Below are 15,838 nucleotides of genomic sequence, written 5' to 3' on the forward strand. Positions count from 1 at the left end.
CGGCCAATGAGAAAGCCGGAAGGGGCGGGCGCTAGGATACGTGGCTCAGCGCGCGCAGGGGGAGGGGAGGGCCGGGGTCAAGGAGCACCCAGCGCAAGATGGCGGCGGTAGCGGCAGTGGCGGCGCGTAGGAGGCGGTGAGGAGCCCAGAACCCTGGGGCGCGCCGGGGACGCCCCCAACCCCCCTAACGCCCATCTCCTTCCCGCTTATTCTCCTGAGACTCTGCCACCCCGTCGGCCTCGCGAGGACCTTTTGTTCCTCTGAAGGCGGCCCCAGGCCACCCTAGCCCTCCCCCGCGACAGAAGAGCGTGCCGTTGGGGGCTATTGCCCCCGGGGCTTCTCGCTCCGACCCGGCGGCTCGAGGAGGCCGCAGCTGAGCGCTCTTTTTGGCCTTGGCCGCTCTTACCGTCGCCTTGCACTGGCGGCTTGCGGTGGCCAGTTCCCCCGCTTCCCGCATGCTGTGTGCGCGGCCGCCGGCATGAGGGACTGGACGCAGTCCGGCGTCCGGGAACACAGCCTGCTGCCCTGGAACCCCTCAGCACGGGCTGGAAGCCCCACGTCTGGCAGTTCCGTCTGCACTACCCTTCTTAACCAGCTCCCCTAGAATTACCCGGACCCTGCCCTGATCTTGTCTTCTTCACGTGGACACCAGCCTTGTTTGTTCGGTGTCCACGGAGGCTGGGCACGGCTGGGGCAGGATCCACCAAGTTCACACTCTACCAGGATGATGTTGCTACAACACAACATGGAATGGAATGGTTTAGTCTGCGCGCTGGAGTTTACATTACTGAAGAAAAGATTTGGAACACATCAGCAGCACCACAAGGCTATTACCACGACCTAACGGATGTACTGGGGTGGGAGAGGAGTGTACTGTCTGCCACACTGTAAAAGGCGTGGATCATTGACTGCTCTCTGGGAGCCTGTGATCTAAAACAATAAACGGGTGCAACTTGCCCTGGGCTCATTCCTGACTTTGGCTTGTGATCACCTTTTGTTCACAGTGTTCAGGGCATCCTTGAGTTCCTAGGGCCTTCCAACGGGTCACGTTTAAGAGATCTTTTAGAAATCCTGTCCCCATTAGCAGTTCTCCACACTTTATAGATGGCTCAAATAGGGCTGGAGAGGGTATTTAACTCTGTCAGTCCCACAGAGTGCTAGCTTTGTTCACTCCTTAGGCCCTGTGGTTGGACACATGCCTTGCTGTTGAGTTTTCTGATAGCATTGCTTCTGCATGTTTTGCGAGTACTTATTCCTGCCTGGCCTGTTAGACCAGAGTGCTTTGTGTTTTCCTCACCTTTCTGTCTGACTTGATATGGAGTGTTCGCTTTGCACATTCACAGGAACTTGAGGTCTTTCTGCTGATTTTCTTTACCTTTAGCCCTCAAATAGATACTGAGGCTAACACTGTAATGTGTATATGGTGGGTACTACTCTTTTAGTTACTCTGTTAGCAGTTTGTAACGTTTTCTTGCTTAGAAAAAGCTGGGAAAAAACCTCCCCCACCCCCCGCACCCCCATCTTGGCACACTTTCTCAAGTGTGTTTCTGGGCTACATGCTTTGGAGTCATTGGGAGAGCAAATTCCTGGGGCTCGAGAGTCTTCATGTTATAAAACACTGCAAGTGATTCTTGACAGACACTAAAGTTAGAGAACCTCTGCCTAAGATTTACTCAGAGTGGATGAGTGTTTCGTTCAAACTGACTTGTTTAAATAGGCCTGTTAGTCCCTCGTCTGTCATTTGATAGCATGTTTGAGAAATGACAGTTCTTTGATAACCTTGGGGTGATGGTCCTCTGAGGCAGGCCCAGTACATCGTGTTAGTGGCTAGTGTGCAGTATTGTGCTATCAGGGATAAAATATATGGGCCCAGGAGTCAGGCAGAGCTGGGTTCAATCCAAGTTTACCCCCTTACTAGCTGTTAATCTTGGACGAGTTACTTAACTTTTTAATGCTTCATTTAAAAAAACAGTAAAAATAAAGAGGTAGTCGTGAGGATTCAGTGAAACAGTGCATGTAAGAAGTGGTTCTGTACCCTGGTTGCCCATTAGAATCATTTAGTATGTTTTTTGAAAAACTTTGATGCCCAGGCCCCATTTCAGACCAATTAAATTAAAGTCTCTGGGTGTGGGACTTGGGACAGTACACTGATACTTAGGCAGGGCCCCCTGGGGTGCGTTAGCGCTCAATGCATGTTATTGTTATTCTAAGGTTTAGGTACTAATGGTGGTGGCATGGTTTGAAGATAGAGGAGTGGAAAAACAAAGGAACAGAATGCCTACGTGGCAAGGAAAGTTAAGGCTGTAGTAACTGTGACCTGCTGGCTAGTTGAGGGTTCATCTTAATTTTTAAGTTTTCTGTGACTCCACTAGATACTTTATCCATGAAAGGCATGCCATGCTTGCTTTGTTTCTCTGTCCCACACACATGGTACCATCACTTCCCTTGGGAATGACTGTTGCTGCTCCTTTCCTTTGAGAGGCTGATGTAACCAGAGTCAATACCAGGGCCACTAAAGGCCTAAGATCCTTTGTCCACTTCCTTTGCTTTTTGAAGGGATGTTGTGAGGGAGTCTGCTCTCTAGGACTGACGCTTAACACCCTCCATGTCCCCTCTGCCGTTGTTATCTGTTTGATGGGAGTCTTGCCCCACCCCCCTTCCTAAGCTGTCTTTGGCTTTGGCAGGAAGAGACCCTCTGAAGGTGGGTCCCTTCCTGATCACCGTTCTGATCTTTCTTTGTCGTTTTTCTCCTTAGGCCTTGCGCAGCTTTGGTACTGGCCTGTTTAGGGGTTTGCTTGGGAGTTACCCTTGCTGTGGATAGAAGCAACTTTAAGACCTGTGAAGAGAGTTCCTTCTGCAAGTATGTTATTTCTGGGAGAGTGGGATGGAAAGTAGGGTAATGTGGGAGGTGACTGTGGCAGATGGGGTGACCTCAGGACACTGCAGGTGATAGAGGGATCCAGGAACTTTGGGTTCGCCCTCACACCTTATTGCCTAACCATTTCACTTGGCAGGCGGCAGCGAAGCATACAGCCAGGCCTCTCTCCATACCGAGCCTTGCTGGACTCTCTGCAGCTTGGTCCTGATGCCCTCACAGTCCATCTGATCAACGAGGTCACCAAGGTCAGGGGAGACAGGGAAGAATCTGGTTGGGGGTAGGGAAATGCCAAGGGGTGGTTTGGGAAGTGGCAACCTATAGCCAGCATTAGGCCCCAGCCTAATCTTGGGACTTTTCCTTTGTGAGGAACTCAGATCTCAAGTTCCCTAGAGAAAGGACTCTAAGGAGGAGACCCGTTAGGAGGCATTGGGTTGAGAGGGCATTTCATAGTTTAGCTTCTCTCCCTTCTTCAGAGCTGAACCTCTGGCCCCCACAGGTGATGCTGGTGCTAGAGCTCCAGGGGCTTCAAAAGAACATGACTCGGATCAGAATTGATGAACTGGAGCCCCGGCGGCCCCGATACCGTGTGACAGACGTGTTGGTGGCTGATCCCCCCACAGCTGGGTAAATTTTTTCTGAAAATCTCATCCATCTCTGTGGCCCTTTTGTCCTTCCTGGTGGTCCTTTTTTCAGTGCCTGGCTTCTTTCCCTCTTTGGGGTAATATCCGACTATCACCTTGCCTCTCTCCTCAACTTTTCCCCATCTCTTCCTCTCTTTCATTCATTTTCCCTTTTATCCTTTATCTTCGTTAATTCAGCAAACAGGTATTTTGCTTCCTTTTCTGTGCCATGCCTTGGCTGGCAGTACAAAAGAAAGTAAGGTACTGATCTTGCCCTTCAGGAAATGAGGTCTCCTGTTTTTCTCCCTCCCCTCCTCCCCTCTCTCCCCTCCTTCCTCTCCCTTTTCTTTTCTTTTCTTTCCTTTTTTTCTCTTTTCTTTTCCTCTCACTTTCACCTTAGGTATTTAGAATAAGATCATTTAAATTCTTGGGTCATGACAAACTGTCATCATTGTTCTATGCATGGCTTTCTATTAAGGACCTGTGAGCCCCTACCTAACCCAACCGTATACTCCTCATTAACCTGTATCCCTGAATCCCTCAGGATGATAGCTATTCTGAAGTTTTATAATTTCCCTGCTTTTTTGTTCTTACCGGGGTTTTTTAAAGCAGTTATATTCACACCCCATATAATCCATCCTAAGTATACAATCAGTGGTTCTCAGTATAATTACAGAGTTGTGCTTTCATCATCACAGTCAATTTTAGAAAATTTTCATTGCTCCAAAAAGAAAAACCCCATACCCCATAAACCCCCTTTTTATTGACACTTAGCATTGGTGTGGTACCTTTGTTACAATTGATGGAAGAGTATTAAAATATTACTGTTAACTAGTCCATAGTTTGCATTAGGTATATTTTTTCCCATTGTCTTTATCACCTAGCATATAATGAAGATGTCTTTTCCCAGCTTATAGGTTACCTTTTTACTTTCCTAAAGGTATCTTTAAGAAAAAAACCTTTTTATTCTGAGACTTCCTGTGTGCTCTGCACCCATTTTCCCCTGTTGTTGCCATTATTGTGGTGCATTAGTCTCATCTACTGAATTGATACTGTTACGTTATTATAAACTGAAGTCCATACTTTATTCATATTTTCTTAGTTTTTATCTAATGTGCTTTGACTGGCCCAGGATCCTATCCCTTGATATTTAGTTGTCATTTCTTTTTTTTTTTTTAATATTTATTTATTTATTTAATTCCCCCCGCTCCCAGGTTGTCTGTTCTCTGTGTCTATTTTGTTTCTTTGTCCGCTTCTGTTGTCGTCAATGGCACAGGAAGTGTGTGCGGCACCATTCCTGGGCAGGCTGCACTCTCTTTCACGCTGGGAGGCTCTCCTCACGGGCGCACTCATTGCGTGTGGGGCTCCCCTACGCGGGGGACACCCCTGGGTGGCAAGGCACTTCTTGCGCGCATCAGCACTGCACATGGGCCAGCTCCACACGGGTCGAGGAGGTCCGGGGTTTGAACCGCGGACCTCCCATTTGGTAGACGGACACCCTAACCACTGGGCCAAGTCCGCCGCCTAGTTGTCATTTCTTGAGCTCTTTTAGATTTTAACAGATTTTCCTTGGTTCTGAAGGTCCTAAGGGTGTCTTTTGAGGAATAGAAATTCTTAGTTTAATGTAGTCAAATGTATCAATCTTTTACTTTATGGTTAGTGCTTTCTCTGTTGCGTTTAAATGATCTGTTGTGTTTAATCTACATCAAGGACAGAAAAATATTTATATTTGTTTCTATAGCTTTTCCCTTTAAATTTAAGTCATAAACTATTGTGTTGATATTTGTATACAGTATGCAGTAGGGATATGATACTGTTTTATTCTTATGAGGAAAATCTGTTTTTTCTACCCGGTAATGTCCTTGTCTTAGTTTGCCAGGCTGCTATGATACATACCATACAGTGGGTTGGTTTAAACAACAGGATTTTATTAGTTCATGGTTTTGAGGCTTGAAGAGGTCCAAAATTCAGATACTGTCAGATACGCTATATACTTTCTTCCCCAAGACTGTAGTGTTCTGATGCTGGCTTCTGGCAATCCTTAGGTTCCTTGGCTTTGCCCTCACATGGCAATGTCCTGTCCTTTCTCCTTTTATGACTTCCAGATTCTCTCTTTAAGGCCTCCAGTAATCCAGATTAAGATTGGGCCTATAAATTGGGCCACACTTAACTAAAAATAATATTTTCAGAAGATCTATTTACAGTGGGTTCATACCAACAGAAATGTGAATTAAGATTAAGAACAAGAACATATGTTTGTTGAGGTCCATGACTCAACCTTCCACAGTCCTTTCCCCAGGGATCTGCCATGCCACCTCTGTTACATTCCATAGTTCTAATTGTGCCTAAATGTGTTTCCAGGTCCTTAATGTGATTCCTTTGACAATTTGACCAATACCATACTGCCTATAGCTCTGTAGCAGGTTTTTTTGGAGTGTCTTGACTATTCTCGGCTCTTTTGCTCTTGCTTTATCCCTTTTGATCTCTTTTCCAGGCTTTCTGTCTCTGGCCGTGACGACAACAGTGTGGAGCTAACAGTGGCTGAGGGACCCTATAAAATCATCTTGACGGCACAGCCATTCCGCCTTGACCTGCTGGAGGACCGCAGCCTTCTGCTCAGTGTCAATGCCCGAGGACTCTTGGAATTTGAGCACCAGAGAGCCCCCAGGGTCTCGTGAGTACAGGGGTTGTGACTTCAGGACCCTAATGCAGAAGAACCTTAGGGATATTGTGTGGTCTGGTGCACTGGGTTCCTTGGAGGAGGCAGGGTGGCAGGGCAGCCAGCTAGACGCTGGGGCCTGGGAGAAGCTGACCATCAGGGAGGGACGGAACCAGACCCAGGTCCCAGTTTTTTCCATTTCCTGTACAAACCAGGAGGCAGGCACTTTGGTCCCTATGCTGTACCTCTGGGACGACTGCCTGGGTCTGCCTCTCCCTCTTCCCCTTCTCTCATCATCACATTTCCCAGATTTATTTTTTTCCTTTTTTTTTTTTTTGGTTTGGTTTTGTTTCGTTTCTTCCCCCGCCCCCCCATCAGAAGTTTGTCAACTGAAACTCACTTTTATGTTTCTGTTTTTGTGTTGGTTTTGTGCCTCTTTTTTCCCTTCCCTACCCATCTCCTCCTGTCCCAGTTTCTCGGATAAAGTTAGTGTCACGCTCGGTAGCATATGGGATAAGATCAAGAACCTTTTCTCTAGGTAAATCTATGGCCACTGGTACTGTATCTGTTCCTCTACCCTTACCTGCCCTTTATTCTGCCCCTCAGGGAAAGTCCCTGCCACACCCACCTCCCCATGCCCCTACCTTTCACCCACTACTATTTCCTCAACTGTATGGTATCTGATCTCCTGTTCCTCTGGTTGGGAGTTCCCTGGGAAAAGGAAGATTAAATATTGGAACTCCTCAAGGGATGTCAGGAGCTTGTAGCTTTTCCAAGTAGTGGGGACAAATGCTGCTTATTGGTGGGGTTCCTGACTCTCATTTGGGGTGTGTCTAAGGCCCTGGGCAGAGCTACTTGCAACCTGCCTTTGAGAACATTCTTTGGTAGAACCTCTTTTTTGAATCCCTGAGTTCATCTATAGAGGCCTGACCATGGTTTGACCCACTTGCCTTTGCAAAACCCTTATCAGGTCGTTGGGGCCAGAGTCTCCCAGTGGAGGCAGCAGAGCCAGGACTGGCATCCAAAACCCTTGAACTGGCCTGCCTGTCTCTTCTGAGATGCTGGCAGAAGCTGGTGATTTGGACTTTTGTGCAAAAGGCATCTCCTGGGGGGTATTTGCTTCTCATTTCCCTTTCTCATTTCTCCCCCATCCTTTGTACATTTACCTGCTCACCGGGGGTCCTTCTCCAAACTTTAACATTCAGTCCCTTCCTCCAATGCCTTCGTTCCTTTGGACCCTTGGCTCTCTATTCCCCCACCCCTCCTTCCACTAGCCCCTCGTCCCTGCCCCCTCTGGATTGGAGCAGACAGCTCTCCTACCTTCCAGGCAAGGATCAAAAGACCCAGCTGAGGGCGATGGGGCCCAGCCCGAGGAAACACCTGGGGATGATGACAAGGCAAGTTGGAGGGAGTGGGTGGTTGGATGATAGGACTGACTGGGAGGCTGGGAGGGAAAGGCCCACAAGAAACTTGAGCTTAGCGTCTCCATCAGGGATGGGATTTAGGAACCGGAAGGGGGAGGAGAGAGAGCCTGGTGTATGATTGGGTAGTGGTCCTCTTTCCTCTTTCTAGCCAGAGGAAACCCAGGGGAAGGCAGAGAAAGATGAGCCAGGAGCCTGGGAGGAGACATTCAAAACTCACACTGACAGCAAGCCGTATGGTGAGGGGCTGGGAGAGCCTTGGGCAGGGTGCTGGGAGTCCTTGCCTAGCAGAGGCTCTTGACCATATCCTCTGTTTTACTTCCAGGCCCCATGTCTGTAGGTTTGGACTTCTCTCTGCCAGGGATGGAGCATGTATATGGGATCCCCGAGCATGCAGACAACCTGAGGCTGAAGGTCACTGAGTGAGTCCCATGGTGACATCAGGATATGGGGGGATGAAGGGGGAGGATGTGCATTCAGATTGGATACCCAGGTGAGCGGGGATCACTTCCTGTGCCCAGGTCACTTTTGGTGATCAGAAAGTTCTTCTTTGAGAAAGGGCATAAGGGCCAGTTCTTATTCCTCACCTTATGGGCCGGGGGTTGTGTGTGCCGCAGCCTGGGGCCAGTCACTAGCCTGGTCTGTCTCTGCCTGCAGGGGTGGGGAGCCGTATCGCCTCTACAATCTGGATGTGTTTCAGTATGAGCTGTACAACCCCATGGCCCTGTATGGGTCTGTGCCTGTGCTCCTGGCACACAACCCTCATCGGGACTTGGGCATCTTCTGGCTCAATGCTGCAGAGACCTGGGTTGACATCTCTTCTAACACTGCAGGGAAGGTGAGAGCACAAGTCATAGGGAGAAATGAGGACGTGACTCTTCCAGGCCTTGAGACAGATGAGGATGTGAAGGCCATTAGCTTTGAAGAGGCTGGTGGGGTAGCCTGTTTGGGGATTGGGTGAGGGAAGAGGACCTGGACCTTGTGAGCAGCATTTGATTTCCTGTGTCACTCCCAGAACACATGCACTTGTTGGGAAGTCATTGCCCTTCCTAGACCATGGATTCATTTATGATTCGGTGCCTTTTTCATTGAGTATACTAGGCTATCATGCAAACTTAGGTAGAAAAGGGCCTCACTCTCAAGGCATGGGAGGTGGGGAGACAGACGGTCAGCAGATAACAAAGAAGGCAAGATGCCTTAGGGAAGTGCTAAGGAAGATAGTAAACAGAGGATGAGGGCAGTGGTGCTTTAGGTAGTGTGGTCCAGGAAAGCTTCACTGAGGAGGTGACATTTGATTTCAGACCAAAATGATTCACTAGGAGCCAGCTGTGTGAGGACTCTGAGGAGAAAATTGCTGCTTTTGTCTTTGGGTTGGGAGGTAAGAGAGCAGGTGTCTGACCTTTCCCCGGTCTCTTGTACAGACCCTTTTTGGGAAGATGCTGGACTACCTGCAGGGCTCCGGGGAGACCCCACAGACAGATGTTCACTGGATGTCAGAGAGTGGCATCATTGATGTCTTCCTACTGCTTGGACCCTCTGTCTCAGATGTCTTCCGGCAGTACGCAAGTCTGACAGGTGGGCATGTGGTCTCCCCCTCTGTCATCTCAGAGCCTCACTTTTCTGCATTTTCAGAAGTCCTCTGCCCCAGCCTGTTTCCTAGCCTGGGACCCTTCAGCCTCCCTCTAGTTCTTAAGTCTCCCTCAATTTCTGTGTGTCTCCACTGTTTCCAGGTTGGGCCCAATCCCCATTGTGACCCCTGTCCCTCGCATAACCCACAGGGACCCAGGCATTGCCCCCGCTCTTCTCCCTCGGCTACCACCAGAGCCGCTGGAACTACCGGGATGAGGCTGATGTTCTGGAAGTGGATCAGGGCTTTGATGATCACAACCTACCCTGCGACGTCATCTGGCTGGACATTGAGCATGCTGATGGCAAGCGTTACTTCACCTGGGACCCCAGCCGCTTTCCCCAGCCCCTCACCATGCTTGAGCACTTGGCCTCCAAGCGACGGAAGGTAAGAGGATTGCAGCCATAGTCAGCGTCAGGGTAAGGCTACAGCATGAGAAGTCTGGAGAGTTCTGACCACCTTTGTTCCTGGCCCATAGCTGGTGACCATTGTGGATCCCCACATCAAGGTGGACTCTGGCTACCGTGTACATGAAGAGCTGCGGAACCAGGGGCTGTATGTTAAGACCCGTGATGGCTTAGATTACGAGGGCTGGTGCTGGCCAGGTAAGCAGGTCCTGAATTGAGGGAGAGGCTCTTCAGGGAGCAGGGAGGTAGAAGGATGACTTTTGCTCCTTAGGGGGTTGACAGCCACGTTTAACTTCTCTCAGGCTCAGCTAGTTACCCTGACTTCACTGATCCCAGGATGAGGGCCTGGTGGGCTAATATGTTCAGCTTTGACAATTATGAGGTAAGGAAGGACTGGGACTCACCCTGTACCTGACCTGTGCCTGTCTTTCCCACCCTGCCTCCCTGAATAGTCATTCTCTGCATTCCACCCCCACTTTCATTAATTGCCTATAATGTGTAGAGGAGCCTTGATGATCCTGGGAGGGCTCTAAGAAATGTATCTTTCTAGATCCCTCATTGCTCTTTGCTCTGACACTCTATGTCTTCCTCCCCTCTGTCCTCCTGTCCCCTTTTTCTGCTTTGTATTCCCAGGGCTCTGCTCCCAACCTCTTTGTCTGGAATGACATGAATGAACCATCTGTGTTCAATGGCCCTGAGGTCACCATGCTCAAGGATGCCCAGCATCACGGGGGCTGGGAGCACCGGGATGTGCATAACATTTATGGATTCTACGTGGTAAGGGTCTAGGAAGGGGAGGCTGGAGGACGGAGGGGAACCTGGGCTCAGAAACTGGGGGCCAGAGAACTTGCCGCAGATGGCACCTGGCTTTGGCTTCTCACTGCCCCGTCTCTGCCCTCTCCCCACCCAGCACATGGCGACTGCTGATGGGCTGGTGCAGCGCTCTGGAGGCGTAGAACGTCCCTTCGTCCTGAGCAGGGCTTTCTTCGCTGGCTCCCAGCGCTTTGGTAGGATTTGAAGACTAGAGCTGGGGTAGACGATTGTGGAAACCAGATTGGAGTTGCTGTGGCCTGGGCCTAGGTCTCTGAGAAATCTGTCCACTACAGTTCTCTGAGCACTGCGTGCTGCATCCTCCCAGCTGTGCCCTTTAGTGGGAGCAAGGGAATGGGAGTTTTTTGTGAATTCTGCTATCTTCAGGATCCTGGAGGCCCCAGAGCAGATGTGGTGGATCAGAAAGGCCAGCCATATAAAAGGCTGAGCCCCTTCACTATTTGCCAGTTTCCTCCATCTTATCTTCCTTAGGAGCTGTGTGGACAGGGGATAACTCTGCTGAATGGGACCATTTGAAGATCTCTATCCCTATGTGTCTGAGCTTGGGACTAGTGGGAATTTCCTTCTGTGGAGGTGAGGGAGGGAGGGATTTGGGGGGTTGGTTTGGTGGGAGGGGACAAGGCGAAGGGCACAGGGCCTAGCCATGACAGAGCAAGAGTCCATTTGGGTTGTCGTGGGACCTTAGGAAGCTCCTCAGCATCCCTCCTTCACCTCTTTTCCATCCTACTTCCTCTCTTCCCTTTCCCAGCGGATGTGGGTGGTTTCTTCAAAAACCCGGAGCCAGAGCTGCTTGTGCGCTGGTACCAGGTGGGTGCCTACCATCCGTTCTTCCGAGCACATGCCCACTTGGACACCGGGCGGCGGGAGCCGTGGCTGTTACCGTCTCAGTACCGTGACGTAATCCAAGATGCGTTGGTCCAGCGATATTCCTTGCTACCTTTCTGGTACACCCTCTTCTATCAGGCCCATCGTGAAGGGATTCCTGTCATGAGGTGAGGCATTCAGTTGGGTCTGTGTAGAGGGGTTGAGGTGGCAGAGGAGCTCTTTCCTCTTTCACCAGGACCTTGTAAAAGAGGGAAAGCTGATTTGAAGGTCCAGAGTGCTGGGAAGAACAGGGATGAATAATTGTAGTAAGCATTCATTTAGTGCTTACCCCAAGCAGCATTATTCATCACTTTATACCCAGAGCGTAAAAAAGTCTGTGGGGCTTTTGTTCTAGCAAGAAAGGTAGACAAACAAACACAAACAAACAAACAAATAAATAAATCTTCAAACAGTGACAAGCTCTTTGAAGAAAATAAAAGAATAATAGGATTAGGTGATCAAAAAAGCCTCTCTGAGAAGCTCATGTGAGCTGGGACCTGAGTCATGAGGGAGACAGGATTTTGTGAACCAGAGGAAGAATGTTCCAAGCAGAGGGAACAGCAAGTGCCAAAATCCTAAAGTTGAAATGAGTTTGTTGTGTTCCAGTGGTAGACAAAAACCTGTGTGTGTCGGGGGAAAGGAAGCAGAGGGAGAGGTAGGCACTGAGGTGGAGAGAAAAATACAGACTTAATTGTGGAGGGCCCTGGGGTCCAGGGGAACGAAGTGTGAGAGCAGAGTGCTGGAAGGCTGCTGTGCAGAAGAGTTTGGAGAGGGGTTAAGGGACCAGGGAGGGAGATGGGTTAGGAAGTTAAATGCCTAGACCAAGGTTAGGTTATAGAGCTGAGGTCTGAACCCCAGCTGGGTTGTCTGGCTACAAGTTCCTGGGTCTGAACCTTGTGGTATTCTTGACACCAATTCTTGGGGAGCATCTTTGACTTCTGCCCAAACAGCAAGTCTCTTCCTTTATTGTGTTCCTTCCTAGGCCACTGTGGGTACAGTATCCTCAGGATGTGACCACCTTCAGTATAGATGATCAGTTCCTGCTTGGTGAGAAATGGGGAGGACAGGTAGTGGTTGGTTGGGATAGGCCTGAGAAGAAGTGAGCATTTGCAGAAGATATGTCTGTGGATGCCTGAGGAGGGAGGGATAAGTGAGGCTGATGGTATCAGGGGCAGGTGCCTTGGTGTTCCCTGGTCTGGGAACTGAGCCCCTTAGCTCAACTGATTCAGTTCTGGCGTTTTAGGGGATGCGCTGCTGGTTCACCCTGTAACAGATTCTGGGGCCCATGGCGTGCAGGTCTATCTGCCTGGACAAGGGGAGGTGAGTTAAGGGAGAGCACAGTAGGGAAAGATGATAGAAGTTAAAGGGGTCTAACAGGCTGGTGGCCCCTGTGTACTAATGACCTAGTTTTATATCTCTTCTGCTGCCCATAGGTGTGGTACGACACTCAGAGCTATCAGAAGCATCATGGTCCCCAAACCCTGTATCTGCCTGTAACTATAAGCAGTGTGAGTATGCCAGCCCAGCTGCCCACTCACTTCCAGAAGGGGAGAGAGTGTGTGTGCTTTTGAGATTCAGTACCTAAGTGGGCACAGATGGCCAAAAGCAGAAGACTTTGAGGGGCCCAAGTTTGGATGAGGGTGACCTCACCCCAGCACTGCTCTTGCCCTAGATCCCTGTGTTCCAGCGTGGCGGAACAATCGTGCCTCGATGGATGCGAGTGCGGCGTTCCTCAGAATGTATGAAGGATGACCCGATCACGCTCTTCGTTGCGCTCAGCCTCCAGGCAGGGAGCTTCCTGAACCATCTGCCCACCTTAGTAGGATTCAGTCCCCTGGGGATGTGCCCCTGGCTGCCTCTTGAGCTCGGGCCCTCTCCTACTTCTTGCTCAGGGTACAGCCCAAGGAGAGCTCTTTCTGGATGATGGACACTCGTTCAGCTATCAGACTCACCATAAGTTCCTGCTGCGACGGTTCTCATTTTCTGGCAATACCCTTGTGTCCAGGTAATGGGGTATCCATTCTTCCTCAGCACTCTCTGGAGGAGTCTGGCTTTGGGGATGCTCATAGTTCACTGTGCTCTTCCCTTGCATCCTGACCTTGTTTTTGTTTTGTTTTTTTAATTTATTTCTCTCCCCTTCTCCTCCCTCCCCCAGTTGTCTGCTCTCTGTGTCCATTCACTGTGTGTTCTTCTGTGACCGTTTCTGTCCTTAACAGTGGCACCGGGAATCTGCATTTCTTTTTGTTGCATCATCTTGTGTCAGCTCTCCATGTGTACAGCGCCATTCCTGGGCAGGCTGCACTTTTTTTCACGCTGGGCGGCTCTCCTTACGGGGCGCACTCCTTGCGCGTGAGGCTCCCCTTGCGGGGGACACCCCTGCGTGGCAAGGCACTCCTTGTGCGCATCAGCACTGCACATGGGCCAGCTCCACACGGGTCAGGGAGGCCCGGGGTTTGAACCGCGGACCTCCCATGTGGTAGACGGACGCCCTATCCATTGGGCCAAGTCTGCTTCCCTTGACCTTGTTTTGGGTCTTCTCCTTCCTTCTGCTCTGATCTCTTCCTGATGGCCTTCCACATTTGCCCTCACCAGCTCAGCAGACCCCCAAGGCCACTTTGAGACACCAGCCTGGATTGAGCGAGTGGTGATAATCGGGGCTGGAAAGCCAGCAGCCGTGGTACTCCAGGCAGAAGGTGAGAGAGTGAAGGATCTGGCTCTGGCAGTGGGGAAAGGAGGGCAGCAGAGCTGGGGCTGGGGGCAGCCTGTGCCTGTGGGAAATCCTGTTGCTATAACCATGGCCCTCTTCTTCCTCCCCTAGGATTTCCTGAAAGCCGCCTGTCCTTCCAGCATGACCCTGAGACCTCTGTACTGATTCTGCGTAAGCCTGGCGTCAAGGTGGCATCCGACTGGAGTATTCACCTGCGATAACCCAAGGGATGTTCTGGGGTTGGTAGGGGTGGGGTGGGGGGCGGGGGGTGAAAGTTACTCTTCCTTCTTCCTTGGAATCTGACCCTCTCCACGCATCACCTTTCTTATTCCAAGACCCAGATTCTGGCAACATGTGGGCAGGTGAGAGGGCTGTCCCTGGGCTGTGAATTCCTCTTATGATCTGACCTTGCCCACTCTCTTGACACCAGACCTTTTCCTTCATCCCCCAACATCCTGTTGCTCTAAGTGGAGCACATTCACCTGTGAAGACCTGGGGACCACAGGGTCCTTGGCCCCCTCCCCCTTCCTTTCTGTGGGGGCCCTGAATCTCCTTCCCTAGATCCTGTCCACTCATCCTCTTTTGTGTTGATGCCATTTCTTGGAAGACGGAGGGCAGTGAGATTAAGGCTCTTTTCTCCTTCCCCTGTCCTCCCACCAATCTGCTGTCCCTTTTGTTTCTCCCTCCTGTCTCTGCCCTGTCAGCCCTCCCCTTTTTTATACCCCACTGATACACTGGGACCACCCCTTACCTGGTAGGGGATGCATGGATCAAAGGAGTGAGGTTGCTGGAAAACATCCTCTTCCCTCTTGTCCCAATTTTTTCCTGTTCTTGGTACCCTCTAGAGCTGCTGCAGTTCTGACAAGGGGCAGTTCTACCTCCCTGTCCCTTGGGGGAAAGAAGTTTCCTCTCCTCCATAAGAGAGGATGGGCATTAGCTTCTTGTCGCCCCTTCTTGTCCCCTTGGGGGGCATTCAAGATGGAGAAATAAGTTGTGGTTTCACTGAATCACGGTCACCTGTATTTATTGCTGGGAGAAGGCTGAGGGTGGGGGAAGATGATCATGTGTGCCCAGGATTGGCCTGAAGCAGCCCTGGGTGGGGGTGGGGACTAAAGGGGGACAAGGGGGAATATTTGTGGGAATTTTTTTACTTCCTCTTGGTCCCCACCTGTGACAGGTTTTGATAAGAAGAAACAATAAAGAGAAAAACCTTAAATAACTGCCAGGTGTCTGGGTCCTAATTCTGCGTTGAGCCACAGGTCTATCCCAGAAGCCCCAGGGCCTTGAGATCTCCATCTGACTTCCGTGTAAGCCTCAATGATTCAGCAAAATTAGCTCAAGAAAGTCTTCCTCAGTTTGCTGATGCCCTTTTTTTTTTTTTTCAGAGAAGAGCCTAGCAGGGTTCTAGTAGGTTTGGTTAGTGTGTGGTGACCAGAGCTGATGAGGGCACTCTTGGAAAGAAAGAATCATAGTCATGTTCTCATAATAAAGGTACTTCTGTTTAGATAACAGCACTTCAAAAAATTCCTCGTTATTTTAGAGATAGAAAATAGTTGCCTTTGTTTTTGTAGACTTGTCAGTCTTGGAGATTGTTTTGCAAGGAACTTTTTTTTTTTTTTTTAATGACACCTTGGGATGGCTTGTACCTTTAAGGAGGGGGAGGAATTACTTCTGAGCAATCCCCCTGGGAGGTAACCCACAGCCTTGGCACCCTCTTCCCCCCCATTGTCTGAAGAAAAATGAGGCAGAGGATAAAATTGCCTTATGGCAATTGCCTTATGGCAATTTACATGATTTTTTTCCTCAGCCTTACTTTTCTATAAA

At 50.0% G+C, this 15,838-nt stretch overlaps 1 protein-coding gene across 4 annotated transcripts; it reads left to right on the forward strand.

Moving 5' to 3' along the window:
* The first annotated feature begins 40 nt into the window (after positions 1 to 40).
* GANAB (glucosidase II alpha subunit) lies at positions 41 to 15,234 on the forward strand. Of its 4 annotated transcripts, none has more exons than XM_058305299.2 (25): positions 60 to 136; positions 2,756 to 2,860; positions 3,015 to 3,123; positions 3,375 to 3,502; positions 5,993 to 6,172; positions 6,630 to 6,695; positions 7,485 to 7,558; positions 7,734 to 7,817; positions 7,904 to 8,000; positions 8,236 to 8,416; positions 9,000 to 9,153; positions 9,357 to 9,592; positions 9,684 to 9,810; positions 9,915 to 9,994; positions 10,246 to 10,389; positions 10,523 to 10,619; positions 10,915 to 11,016; positions 11,192 to 11,435; positions 12,290 to 12,354; positions 12,551 to 12,627; positions 12,741 to 12,815; positions 12,980 to 13,093; positions 13,200 to 13,312; positions 13,900 to 14,000; positions 14,126 to 15,234. In XM_058305299.2, the coding sequence occupies exons 1-25, from the start codon at positions 99 to 101 to the stop codon at positions 14,233 to 14,235; spliced, it is 2,901 nt and encodes a 966-aa protein (XP_058161282.1). In that variant the 5' UTR covers positions 60 to 98; the 3' UTR covers positions 14,236 to 15,234. The 4 variants fall into 4 exon arrangements, with proteins under 4 accessions (XP_058161284.1, XP_058161283.1, XP_058161282.1 ...); XM_058305298.1 differs by having other exon boundaries at positions 7,485 to 7,554; positions 7,730 to 7,817; XM_058305301.2 differs by lacking the exon at positions 6,630 to 6,695 and having other exon boundaries at positions 41 to 136.
* Positions 15,235 to 15,838: the final 604 nt, after the last annotated feature.

Source organism: Dasypus novemcinctus, chromosome 10, assembly GCF_030445035.2.
Source record: "Dasypus novemcinctus isolate mDasNov1 chromosome 10, mDasNov1.1.hap2, whole genome shotgun sequence".
NCBI lineage: Eukaryota > Metazoa > Chordata > Mammalia > Cingulata > Dasypodidae > Dasypus > Dasypus novemcinctus.